We start from the raw sequence: 14,496 nt of genomic DNA, 5'->3' as shown, positions 1-14,496 counted from the left end.
TCTTGTGTGGTTGATAGTTGAAATTTGTTGATGTGAATAATCTAATAAAATAAAGCACATAACACTTCATAATAATTATTCTCATAATTAATAAAACATTTTTAACTTGAACACTACAGTGTGCCGGATCTATTAAAATAACTAATGTTTGGAATCTTACATAACAATTGGGGCATACTTGGAGAATTAACCATTTCAACAAAAAAAATGTAATTAAACCCTTTTATTAATTAATCTTGTGTGATTGATAGTTGAAATTTGTTGATGTGAATAATCTAATAAAATAAAGCATATAACACTTCATAATAATTATTCTCATAATTAATAAAACTAAATCCAGTGACTTATTAATTTCTATAAAATCAAAATAAACTCCAAAATTTTATTTTGAAAAAACGTATGTGAAATGTATATTGTAAAAAAATTGCCCCTGAAAACAACTTCTAATTTATTCCTCTTTATACTTATCTTTCTATTTTTATGTTATTCAATATTTAATAACATGATTTTTTTTCCCTAAACTTAACCACCAATTATATAGCCATGACTAACCAAAAAAATATTTAGACCTCGACCAAACTAAAACTATAATCTTTATAAATTTCATTTTAATAACTCACTCAAATTTGCTGATAGTATGTGTGAGCTCGTTATTGACATTTTCTATAACTAATATATAATAATTTTTATACCATTAAAATTTATATTTTCATTTTTCAAATGGTAAATCTTTACGCAGTGTTTAATCATTTCAATCAACTGACTATAATGACTACATTACAAATTAAATCATCTTAACGATTACACATGTATTTATATTTCCTTATATGCTTTGTAAATTTCGGTAAAATCTAATATACAATAAATTGAATTTTTTTAGGTTGTTATTAGTATTTTATGTGAATGCTCAATTATTTAAAAATGTATATCAGTTATAAAATTATAAAATGAAATATCTAAAAAGTTGCCTACATGATTATTGATTTTTGAACAAGTATTTAAATAATTTAATATAATAAATACACAACCTAGCGTGGCCGTGTTTTTTTTTTAATTAATTAAATAATAGAGAATGGATAATATACATTATAATTATATAACAAGTTGAATAAATATTTAAATGTAGCTATTTTTGCCGCTTAGTTTGATATAGTTAAATTATAGTAAAAACATTGAATTTGATGTTAAGGTTTAGAATTCTATCAATTTGAATTTTAATATGATAAAATGAAATATCTAAAAAGTTGCATACATGATTATTGATTTTTGAACCAGTACTTAAATAATTTAATATAATAAATACACAATCTAGGGTTGATTTTTGAACAAGTACTTAAATAATTTAATATAATAAATACACAATCTAGGGTGGCGGGTGTTTTTTTTTTCAATTAATTAAATAATAGAGAATTGATAATATACATCATGATTATATAGCAAGTTGTATAAATATTTAAACAAAGGTTATATAGTAGCTACTATTGCTGCTTAGTTTAATATAGTTAAATTATAGTAAAAACACTGAATTCAAATTAGTGTTAAGGTTTAGAATTCTATCAATTTGAATTTTACTAATTGGTAAAGTACTCTCTTGTGCAATTAAAGAGTGAGGTCCTAATTTCAATACTTATACAAACATAGCTTTAAAAGACTATAATATGTTATGCTTGCATTTACATTTGAACTACATTAGTCGTCCAAATCAAAGTTGTCTTTCCAAATCAAGAATTATATATTTATTTCTTAAAATTTGAACTAAAATATTCAATTAAAAAATATTTTAATATAATATTAGCTTATAAAAATACATAGATTTTATATTTAAAATTTTAATTTATATTTGAAAACAATAACAATAAGACTGATTTATTATTTAGTTTATATGTTTTATTTTTATTATTTAATTTATAAAAATGCATATGTTTTATTTATTAAAATTTGAATTTAAATTTTAACCCAAAAAAACTGATTTATATATATATAAATTTTTATTTATTAAAATTTGAATTAAAATATTTAATAATTTTTTTAATATAATTATTAGTGTATAAAAAGAATTGAGATAACAAAAATAAAGTAAATTACATTAACAAAAAGTAATAGTTACACAATCACAATTTACTAGGGGAGGGACGCCATTACCTGTGCGCCCTCCCCGCCACATCGCCTACCGCCACATGAACCCTCGTGAAGACCGTACGACACCTGTCTGCCATGGAGGTCCACGTGTTGGGCATCGTGTCATGTACTTAGGTTTACTTTCCGCGCCATTTCCAGGGTTTGTTTGGGGTCATTGTTGCGATGTTCCATTTTCCCTTTGTCTTTCTGCTCGGGGCTGGTTGTTGGGCAAAGCCCTCCGCCGAAGATGGCACGGGACGGCCCCAGAACCTACGCGCTTCGTCTGGTATGCAGGTGTTGATGTCCATGTTTGTTCGAGGTTTAGGGTTTATGGTTGGAACATCGCTTCTGGCTTTCTTGTGGTTTTCCGCCTGGATTTGTTGGTCATTCTGGACCGTCAGTTGTTTAGGGTTTCTTTGGTGGTGGTCTTATTCGCAGTTTTTGTTGTCTGGGGAGGAGCCCGTTGCAATTTTACCGAGTTCGAGGTCGAAGGTTTTTTTTTAAGAGGTAATTGCAGGTTTTGTTGTTTTGTGCTGGTTTTTTTGGTTTTTTTCTATTGTCTAATGGCTTATTTCTTCTCGTTGCAGGTGTGGAGAAGGTCTAGCGAAGGTGTGGCGAGCTTCGAAGAAGGTCGGCGACCATCCATGGCCTCTATCCGGTAGGATTTTAATCCTACCAGCAATTTCTCTGTGTTTTTCAACACAAACAACCCTATTTGGAATTTTTGTAAACTTTCTATGGCAGGTTTTGAGGGTTTAGGGTTACAGGGATCTTTCATCCCTTTTTTGTGGATATTTTGATGTTGTTTGTGGCTTTTCATGCTGGTATTTGTGAAATTTTCGTTGTTATTGTGCTTATTCACTGTTATCGTGCTTATTGAGCTTCCAGGGATTTGAACCAGCAAACCCTAATCCATCGCCACTGATTATCCAAAAATCTTGTTGTTTTGTCATTGCCACTGACCCAGAAGGCATTTTCTGCAAACAAGTTTTGTTCTTTTATTATCAAATTCCATAAACAAAAGCCTCTAGGGTGAAGAGCCTTAGAAAGAAGAATTGATATTAGAGCATTTTCTGTGTACATAGCTCTAAAATTCTGCTCCATAGTCAAGTATTTTTCTTGAATCATCCTCCAAAATGGCTTAGTCATTAGGTTTCACTTGGAACATCCAGTTTCTTCGACGGAGGGCTTCGCCCAACAACCGGCCCCGAGCAGAAAGACAAAGGGAAAATGGAACATCACAGCAATGACCCCAAACAAACCCTCGAAACCCTACGTCCAGAGTCTGTACCTCAACGATAACCTTTTTACAGGGGCAGTTCCTGAAGAATTCACCAACAGGCTTGTCTCGACGGATATTCAAGTCTTGTACCTTCAACTAAACTATCTTACTAACATTACTCTCAAGCCCTCCACCATGCTGCCTGTCACAAGCTCTCTGTGCATTCATTACAACTGCATGTTGCTTCCCATTCAACCCCCATGTCCATTCAAAACAGAAAAGCAGAAGAAGAGGCCTACATACCAATGCAACTTGATGGGCTAACTAGCCTTGCATCCAAGGAAAAATCTTATTTCAATGGCCTCAGCAGGCTCAAAGTCCTGCAGCCAAAGCCACAAACCCATTCATAATAGCCTGCTATTCTTTGCAGGTGCTGAAATTAGTGTATATCCAATTTGTTTTCTTTTATTATATCTTTAAATCAAATTTGTCCTCTTTTATATCTCTTTACATCTGAAATCCTTAGAGTTATAGCAAGAACAAGTCTCTGCAATGTGGGTTTTGCTGAATCTTTGCAGTGTAGAGCTGGAATTTATCCTTTTGGTGCAGAGAAGCAGCTCACATGGCTAAGAGAGAGCATAAAGAATGACGATGAGACGAGGGAAATAAAATGAGTTGTAACTGCTTGGGATTATGGATGACTGTATTTCCTACAGCAATTTTGTAACGATTGGGGATAATGGATGATTGTATTTCCTACAGCCTTAAAAACTTATAAGGGTTGTATATAACTTTTCAAGGGATAATGAAAAACTGCGGGTTTGTGGATAAATGCAGAGTTTTGGTTTCTTGCATGCCTCTAATTTATTATTTCTATGAAAATGCTTTGTTGCAGTTAATAATCTAAGGTTTTAGGCTAGTTTAAATAGGATCATGAAGAATGGTTGATTTATACATAAATGCCCAGCATTGATGTCTTTCATGGTGATTGTTTTTAGGTTGTAGGTCAGTCTGAAGAAGATCATGGAGAATGGCTGATTTGTGAATAAATATGCAGCAATGATGTTCAATTTTTAGTCATTTATGCTAATTGTTTTTAGTCTGTAGGTAAAGTTGAAGAAGTTCATGAAGAATGGTTGATTTATGGATAAATGTGCAACAATTTTTTAGTGTCTTTCATGGCAACTGTTTTTAGGTTACAGGGATCATGATGAATGGTTGATTTATGGATAAATGTGTAGCTATGGTGGTTCAATTTTTAATGTCTTTCATGGTAATGTTTTTTAGGTTGTAGGTTAGGTTGAAGAAGTTCACGAAGAATGGTTGATTTATGGATAAATGTGCAGGTATGGTGTTCAATTTTTGGAGTCTTTCATGGTGATTGTTTTAGGTTGTACATCAGATTGAAGGGGATCATGAAGAATGGTTGCTTTATGGATACATGTGTAGCAATGGTGTTCAGTTTTTAGTGATTGTTCAATTTTCAGGGGATCATAAAGAATGGTTGATTTATGGATAAATGTGTAGCAATGGTGTTCACTTTTAATGTCTTTCAGAGTGATGGTTAATGTGTCTTTTATAGTGCTTGTTTTAGAAAATAAGAGATTCCTCAAAAGAATCCCATCTTTGAATTGTGTGGATGCCCAAATCCTGTAAAAGTGTGGTCCAAATTCCTTGTGCAACATAACATTGTGTAAATCTATGATCCACTGTTTCTTGTTGTTGTCTACACAGGTTACAACTATTAGGACCTACAAAATCTCTTTTTTGTAGATTCTCATAGGTTAATATATTATTGTGTAGGGCTAGCTAGGTGAAGCATTTTAATTTGGCTAGGATGGGCCATTTCCAAATACAATAATTCCACCATCTGTGATTTGGCTCCACCTTTGAATATAGAATTGCTTCATATGTCAATCGAGCTTTTACCTCCCCAAAGGATGTATCCCAGCTCCAAATCAGATGGTCCTTAGAATTGTTTACTCTAATTCCATTTAGGTTTATCTCTAATATAAAATTCTTCCATTCCTCTGTTGGGATTCCTTCCATTCTCAACTCTAATGAGGTTAGCTAGTAGTTTCGGGAGGACAAAGAGGAGCCACTTGTTTTGATATTATGTAAATGGACAATTCCTTTGGGATTAACATAGTTAATTACTTCTAGAGAAAACTTGTAGGCGCGACCTTCTCCAATGAAAGGGTCCTTACCGAGGACTCTTTGTTTGTCATCCCCAACTTTCCAATCGAGCTAGTTAAAGAGAATGGGAAAAGATGTAGTGAGATATTTCCAGACAATGGAGCCTTCTTTGACCAGATTTTTTGCATATCCTTTGATCTAGTCCACTATAGACTTGTGATTTAAATACTTTCCTTTTATAATCTAACTCCATAGACCCCCACCGAACAGGGCTCTCCACATGTTTTTTAGAGATAAAGATTTTGCAAACCATGATAGGTTTTTAAATCCCCATCCTCCAAGGTGTTTGAGGATAGATAGTGCTAGCCAATTGATAAGATGGATTCCCTCCTTACTATTTTTTCCTTACACCCATTGTACATTACTGTCTCTTATACCCCTTCAATGGCAACCTTTTCTAGATTTCCTTTTGCAGCTACATCAAAGTTCAGGCTGTAGATTTCTTCCAAGGAGATTTCCATTGTTCTCCTGGGGACCTGTCAGTTATCCTTGATTGCATAGCTGCAATAGATGTTTTCCCTGTGGCTCCTTAACCTGTCCATCTTCTTGGGAAATCACTTTGTCCTCTTAAAGTCTCAGCCTAATCAGCCTAATCCAATAAATGTGCTATCTCTGATCAAATCCCCTTTTTCCAAAATCTGGTCCAGAAGGAATCTTTTTCTTCGTTGGTAGCCCCTGAGCAATGCTTGGATGTAATAGTCCTTAACCAAGAAAGAGCATTTGTCTTTGTCAATCCAGCACAGTTTATTCAAGCTTTGGCATATGAAGAACTTTCCTTTGGTTAAGAGCTTCCTGAAGGATCTTTACTTCTGTTGGGTTGAGTTACCAGATAATGGTCCTGGCTTTTCCTTGAAACCTCACCAATTTCTTAAAACTAGCTGTTGATTTGAATTATATTTCAGTAAGTTTCTTCTCCAATTCATCCTTTTTCTATGTGCTGACTAGATACCCTATCCATACTTGGAATTTTGGATAGAGCCTGATGACCTTGCCACTGATTATCTTACGGTGTTGTTTTGATTCAATTGTCTATTGAGCTACATGTTATCCCTAATGTTTCTATAAGGCCAAAATACTCTATCTTTGCTGATGGAACAACCAACTTGCATTATTAATATTGGATGTGAATATATTTGACATATCTTCCAAGTATTTGGTGTCACAGCTTAGCATACATGGATTCTATGGAATAGACTTGAAAGCTATGGACATCTATAGCCACATTTTAGAATATTGTGAACATCAACCAGAGAGATGACTACAGAATGTTCATACATAAAACCATCAGAGAATATTTTAGTCTAGGTCAACATGAGTTAAGGAGTCCACCTTGGGATATAAATTCAGTTAAGCAAAGAGTTCAACTTGAGCAACTGTCTCTATTTGGAATCTTGGATTTACATTGATGTACACGTATAATTTTCATTCAAACTTTCATATTTTCTGTATTATATAAACTACAATAAAATGATTTAAGTCGCAGACATAAGATTAGAGATAGATTTGCTAATAAAAATAGCACTAGTCACAAAGGCTAGTCAAATTGAAAAGTTGTTTTATACAATGTATATAAGATATACCTCAGTTCTCATGAATGATTCATTTAATAGACTATAGATGTTCCTTCTAAAATGGATTTTGGCTACAATGTCGCATACATTATGAAATAAAACAACCTAGGTTGTAAGCCAAAATGTTTCTGTGACAAGAAAAAGATACAATCCATCCAAAATCCACATCATAATGTGGTTAGAACCAAAAACATATGACACCCCTATTCTTTATGACCCTGAGAATCTTGAGTGCCAAAACTCCCCGAGTTACCTTCTTGAGCCAGGTAGGTTGGCCTACCAGTCAAGGGTTGATTAGGAAATGGTTGATTGCTACCATATGATTGATTCCAATTTGCAGCTTCCAACCATGGAGGTACTGAGTACCCATACCTCACATTTGCACTACTAACCCCTGCATTAAGTGGAGGTGTGTAATGAGCATACAGAGAATTAACACCAACTCTGGTAGGAACAAGGCAAGTGGGTAAACCCTCAATTTGATAGTGAGGCACTTGAATGTTTATGAGATCTTGGAATAATGGTGTATTATCTGCAATGGAGTCCAATGAGTTTGAAATAATCCTGGTTTCATCAGCGATTCTTGTATCGTTGATCATCCCTTGTTCCTTTTCAAGCATTTGTTGTGCCTTTCATTCTTCCTTTTCCTGTCTTGCCATTTGCTTTTGTTGGTCCTTAACTTGCCTTGCTTTATCTCTTTCAATCCTTTCATCTGCTCGACATTGCGCTGCAACAATCCTTGCTGCCTTCTTCTCCTTGACTAGATCCTCCTTTTTCTGTTTTAATTCTTGCATTTCAAATTTCTTTTTTTTCAGACTCAACTAACAGGTTTATATAGTCCTCTAAGGTGAGTAACTGTGAGCTTCGGCCCAGACGAAGACTACCCAGTGCACCTTGATTTTTTTTCATTGATACTCTCTCTACTAGTAGCTTTAGGAACCGTCTAAGTGTCTTCTCCACCCCTCCCACCTGCATGTCATTGCTTGGTACTTCCCTTTCAGTATCTGTTGGAATTGATTGAACTATATCATTATCTTCATTTGATGCCTCATTATGTCCTTCATCTTCTTCCATTGATCTATTGTCCACAAAAAAATGAGCAATTTCACTGTTCAATTCTGCTGGTTGTGAGGGCATGTTCATGCTTTCTTCATTGGTTGTTGAGACACTATGTGCATTCATATTGATCATTTCTTCTGCTAGCCATGAAGGTGGGGTTACTTGGCTTGGCAATGTCAATTGGTCATTGTCAATTGCATGTTCAACAATGTCATTAACAATATCAACAACATGAATTTCATGTTCTTGAGTTGGTGGAACGATCTCCATGTTACTACGAATTTGTTCATGGTTATATTGTGTTTCACATACAGTTTCATCATCTTCAGCATTTAAGTGTCCTTGAGATAGGGAAATCATATTACCAGCTGCAACAACATCATCTTGGTCATCTACTTCTTGCACTTCAACCCCTGTTTGGGCATTCCCTTCTTCCTAACCATCCACATGAAACGCTTGGCTACAACCAATATCATGCATAAGAGCATCATAGTTTAGTGGCTAGATTCCTATCCTCCTAAAGCCAGCCTTGATATTTGATGGTGTCAAAGCCCTTTTAAAAGCTTTACTTGCAAGCTCTGCTAGCTCGAACCTTTTCACCTCAACCCCTGGATTCTTTGCCATCCATGCAATGCGCTCCGACCTGAAATAGTTCTTGAAAGGGCCAAACACACTAACATCAAGGGGTTGCAGTCTGTGAGTGGTATGAGCAGGCAATGTCAACAGGTCGATGCCTAAATTGTTTGCTTCCTCAATTGTTTGTACAACCATGTAGCTCCCATGCCCATCTAATATCAATAGGTGTCTGTTATTAGGCAAGACGCCACCTGGTACCGATGCAGCAAAGTGAAAAAGCCAACTTAGAAACAGTTCTTTAGTCATCCATGCATGGGGATGTGCAACCATGCATGCACCTGGTTCACAGTTCTGTATATAGTTTTTCAGTTGATTTTTACCTTTGAATAGATAAAATCCTGGGATTGAAGTATCAATTGCATTGACACAACATAAAATAGTTATCCACTCCCTGCTCTTAGGCAAAATCTTTGGCACATTTCGGCTCCCTCTCTTAGCAATTACCCGCATGCCACAATTCCTCCCTGTCTGTAAACCTGTTTCATCACAGTTCCATATATGGTCTGCTCCATAAGAATGTTTATCGTAAGCACTAGAAAGTGTGTCATAGAACTTTTGCACAACTGCAGGGCGCAAATTTAATGCTCTATCTCTGTCAAGGCCCTCAGCAGTACGCAATACAAGTTCTGGATGCCTTTTTTAAACCCAAACCACCATGATTTACCAGGAAACCCATCTTTGAATGGGTTTGGCTTCCCCTGACAGATTTGAACATCTGTTGATTTGAGTTGTATCAACTCTAGCCCATGTCCCAATTGGGCCATCTCTTTACACCACTCAACCACCTCGGCCTCCTCCTCCTTAGTCATAACTGTAAGAGGCCCTCTATGTTTTGTATGAGTCAGTCCATTTATCCAATAATGTATTGATGAGGGAGGAATACCATGTTTTTTTGCAGATGCCTGAATTGAGTATCTATTAAACTCTATGTCGTCAATTGCAACTAACATTTGTTCTTTTGTCCATCCTCTTATAGCACTGATCTTTTTAGTTGAGCTTGCTCCTTGGACTGTTGTTGATGGTGGTTTTGTGGCTGATGGTGTGTTAACATCAGTTGCTGTCACATGGTCATTCTCAACAATGTTCCCTGGTGCATTGTTGGCATTGACATCAGTGGTCCTGTCCTCATCAGACGATGTGCATCGCAGCTGCACACCCCTTGTCACTCTCCTGCCACTTCTCCTTGTACGAGCAGTATAACTTCCTTTTGCCATAGATGCAACAACCTGTAAAATTATTGCATGCATTTAGACATTAGAATATTTGTAAATTATGCTTTCATACAAGGCAAAAATACTTCTGCTTTATTACAGGAAATTATCAACATGTATGTTACAGGAAATCGAATTGCATTACTTCGTAGTCTCTCATTGCAAATTACTTCGTAGTCTCTCAATTGCCTGCCTGTTCATCAGTTTAGCAACTTTTATATGGATATCTGCTAATGGGCTTCAAGTAGGATTCTATGATAGAAGTTGCAGTGCAGTTGAAGGCATTATTCAACAATCAGTTTCCAAGGCTTTTGCTCAGAATTCCCTTATAGCAAGCTGGGCTTATAAGGATGCATTTCCATGACTACTTCGTTAATGTAAGGATAGGAACTAGCTAAGGCATAAGCAAGTGAAATGTGCACATATATTTTGTTTCAAATATCATTTTCCATTTTTTTGCTGTTTGGCATTGCCAAAAATGTCTCAGTACTGCAACTTCTCCATTGCAGTCCATGGCCACCATTCCAGGCATAGTAATTAGTTTGGAAACTCAAACAAAATATGGTCATATGCTCCAGAAGAGTGTTATGCTTGTCATAATCACAGTAAGGCTGGGCATAAAATTCTATGTTGGGAACAACTTGCAGCGGTGATCACCCTTGGAATGGACTTATCAGTCATAAAAAGTTTTAGAAAATTGAACTGAAAAAATTAAGTATGCTGAAGGCATTCATTTTTTATTTTATTTTAAGGAATGGTTTTAACTTTTCTAAATCACTGTATTTAGAACCTACTTTTTATTCAATGGCTGTTTGTGAAACCATCCAGCTATCCTTTTAGCAGTTATGGCTAGACAGATCATGTAAGAACTCTGATAAATGAAAACAATGAAAATAGAACTGTAAGAAGAATGAGTTTCAATGGCTGTTTGTGAAACCATCCAACTATCCTTTTAGCAGTTATGGCCAAACAGATCATGTAAGAAATCTGATAAATGAAACAATGAAAACAGAACTGTAAGAAGAATGAGTTGTAATTGATATAACTAACTTGGATATATTGGCAACTGTTTTGTGATGTTGTCTTCAAGTTTGCTGAATAGTTTGAAAGCATAAGATGCAACTTCAACAGTGGGTGGACTTATTTATAGTTTTTGACACTTGAATTTAATTGGTGGACATGGATGCACATGGATTGCAATGGCTTCATTTTGAATGTGGTCTGGATTTAATTTGATGTGATCTAATGGTTGGGAATTGGTTATTTGTTGATGCATGTGCTTTGATCTGTTTTAATGAGAAATAGAGTGAGTTGGGTGTCATTTATTGCAGTTATTGGGTCTGGGTGTCATTTATTGAACAAAGTGGGTTTAAATGTTATTGGGTTGGGTGTCATTTATTGAACATAGGGTGTTTAGTTGTTGAACAACACAGCAGCTATGGCTGACATACATTCCCTTTTATTATGTGCAGGTAGGGATATTTATTTGGGATACAAAGCTTCAATTCTGATGAGTGGGGGTTGAAATGACTGCTACTTTGTACTTCTGGAATAGACCATTTTGGAAGCCTTTATGGTTTTAGCTGTTTTCTAGTTGGGTCAATATGGTTTGCAATCTTAAGTAGTAAGATATATTTATGGACAATTGTGGGCCCAGTGAATGTATGGGGAAATTTTGGACATAAATTAATATTTATTTATACTTAAGGTTATTTATTTTTGTTTAAATATTGGTTTCAAAAGTCTCAATTTATGGTGGTTTGGTGGGACCAGTATTTATGGTGGTTTGGTGGGACCAGTATCAATTACGGTCCCTGCACAACATTAGGAATCTCTCCCCTATATTCAAATTCTCAACCAATAAAAAGAAAACACTATTTTTTAATTAAAAATATACAAAATTAATATATATACATATGAACAAACTAATTCGGGTCAGCCCGTTTCCCTAATGCGTTATGCTGCCGGGCGGTAGGATAATAATTTAAAGACGCATTCTAAAATACTCCGTCGCTTTGAATTAGGTGAATTATAAAGAATGCACAATAATAACTTTGGCATCCCGACAAAACATGGACTTCTGGATTGGCACCTGCAAATTGGGCACATCGGTACTCGAATTTTAGAGATATCTTGGAATTGGAACAGACGTTCACGTTCTATACTGGGTCATTAGGTCGGTCCAGAGGAGGATTTTCATATCGACTGCATCTTCTTTTCCCAATCTCTGCTTGCGCACAGCGTCCCTTACCCCCCTATTTTTCATCTTCTTCATTTCTGTCTTCAAACCCAATGGCACATTCACTTTCCTCCACCTCGACGGTTGCATCCACCATTCGCAACGACGCTTACCACGTGTTCATCAATCACCGTGGTACTGATGTCAAGAAAACCTTTGCAAGCCATCTATACCATCGTCTCTTTTCTGCAGAGAGACTCAGAGTCTTTTTAGACAGGCCGGCATTGCAGGTTGGAGAGGACTTTCCATCTCAAATAAAAGAGGCCATTAGAACCGCCTCCGTCCATGTGGCCATATTTTCCCCTGGATATGCAGAATCGGAGTGGTGTCTCAATGAGCTCCTCTACATGTTGGAGTCCGGGGCTCCAATTATTCCTGTCTTTTACCATGTTGACCCTGCCGACCTTCGGTGGACGCAGAGCGAACATAGAGTGTATTCCAAAGGCCTGCGCAAACTGGAAGAGAAGAAAACATATGACTCTGAAACTATGGAAGAGAAGCCGCGACACGATTCTACCACTATTCAAAAATGGAGAGGTGCCCTTTTCACTGTTGCAAATATAAGTGGGTTAGATCTCCAGGAGACGTGTAATGGGTAAGCACTCTTGCGATATGATATGTTTTAGGCAAAGCTAGATCGTATTTAAGTATGTATTTCTAACTCCGTCTCTCTATATTGTTGTGAATAACCAGTGACGAAGGTGAGCTAGTGGAAAAGATTGTTCGACGTGTGTTGGAAAAGGTTAAAAGACCTTCCCTGAGCCACTTGACCAGATATCCCGTTGGTTTGAATCAAGAGGTAGAGAATTTTGAAAAAAAAGTAATGAAAAACCAGCAGAGCGGGAAAGTCCAGGTCGTGGGGATCGTGGGCATGGGTGGCGCTGGAAAAACAACACTGGCAGTAGAACTATTCAATAGAAAGGGTTTGAATTATGATAAGTCCTGTTTTTTACATGAGGTTAGAGCAGGTAAAAGTTCTTTACCTTCTTTGCAAAGAAAACTTCTCAGGGGCTTGACTCAATCGGACCTGGCTGTAGACAACATTTATGAAGGTAAAGAGATGCTTAGAGAGCATCTCTCATCTTCTGACTCGAAGTTCATAGTTTTAGATGATGTCGATGATAGAAATCAGGTCGATGCACTCTTGCCTAATCTCGAATCTGTTCTTTCCTCCAGTAGCTTCGTACTAATTACAGGTAGAGACACAGATGTTTTCACAAGATTGGGAGTAGAAAAGTCATCGATTTATGGTCTTAATGGCCTTAATCCACAATACTCTCTCGAACTCTTCTGTTTGCATGCCTTCAAACAGCCTTATCCATACCCAGGATTTAAAGATCCGGTCAATAAATTTTTAAGAGCCTGTGGTGGTTTGCCTTTATCTTTAGAAGTGTTTGGGGCACTTTTGTACGGAGAGAATGACATAACTTTCTGGGATGCCCACTTGGATAGGCTTCGAAAGACGCTTCCCAGTAACATACAAGAAAGACTGCAAATTGGTTATGATGCCCTCGATCGAGAGGATAAACAGATATTCTTAGACATAGCCTGTTTTTTCGTAGGAGAAAACAGGGATATGGTCATTAGGATATGGGACGGATCAGGTTGGAATGGCTTGCTGGGGTTGCGAAATCTACAGAACAGGTGCCTTGTCCAGGTGGACAGTGAAAATAGGATACAAATGCATGACCACCTAAGAGATTTAGGAAAAACTATTGCCCAAAATTCAGGATCGCGGCATTGTCTTCTTCCTCCAATAAAAAATATTGATGAATTGTTGCAGCAAACATTTGTAAGTATTCGATCATTCAGTTTTCTATAGAACATTTAATAGAAATCTATGTACTCTATTTAAATTCTTCATTGTTTTTCAATAATGAGCAGGTAGGGGCTGAAGTGCGGGGAATTAGGATGCGTCCGAGCGAATATAGAGATAATGGTGAAAATAAAGATAGTGATGATGACTATGCATCTTTTCCATGCTACAAAATCAGTAAGTTGGAGCTGCTTGATATTGAAGATGGTATCTTGGAACGCATTCTGAGGAAGGTGCACGCGCCAAATCTTATATGGCTCCGCTGGGAGAAATGTCCTTGCTCTTCTCTACCTTCCTGGATTATTATGAAGAATTTAAGGGCTTTAGAATTACAGGGGAATGAATTGGGAACACTGTGGCAAAGCGCATCGCAGGTATTATTGAGTCAAAATTTTGTCTCTTGTACCACAAGATCTCAGAGGATTTCC

The 14,496-nt window shown here is 36.5% G+C and overlaps 1 protein-coding gene across 1 annotated transcript in view; it reads left to right on the top strand.

Moving 5' to 3' along the window:
* Positions 1-11,949: 11,949 nt before the first annotated feature.
* The window catches only part of LOC149211375 (uncharacterized), a 49,271-nt gene continuing 46,724 nt past the window's right edge, over positions 11,950-14,496 (top strand). The window contains exons 1-3 of the mRNA XM_089391484.1: positions 11,950-12,847; positions 12,946-14,044; positions 14,137-14,442. Coding sequence (XP_089247610.1) covers positions 12,306-12,847; positions 12,946-14,044; positions 14,137-14,442 — 1,947 coding nt within the window. The 5' untranslated portion in view covers positions 11,950-12,305. The remainder of the gene's footprint in view (positions 12,848-12,945; positions 14,045-14,136; positions 14,443-14,496) is intronic.

The sequence above is a fragment of the Pinus tabuliformis genome, chromosome 1_1 (assembly GCF_031772625.1).
Source record: "Pinus tabuliformis cultivar Carrire ecotype Pingquan chromosome 1_1, CPIR1, whole genome shotgun sequence".
NCBI classification, from domain to species: Eukaryota; Viridiplantae; Streptophyta; class Pinopsida; order Pinales; family Pinaceae; genus Pinus; species Pinus tabuliformis.
Note: the sequence above shows the minus strand (reverse complement) of the source record. Positions and strands in the feature narration are given on the sequence as shown.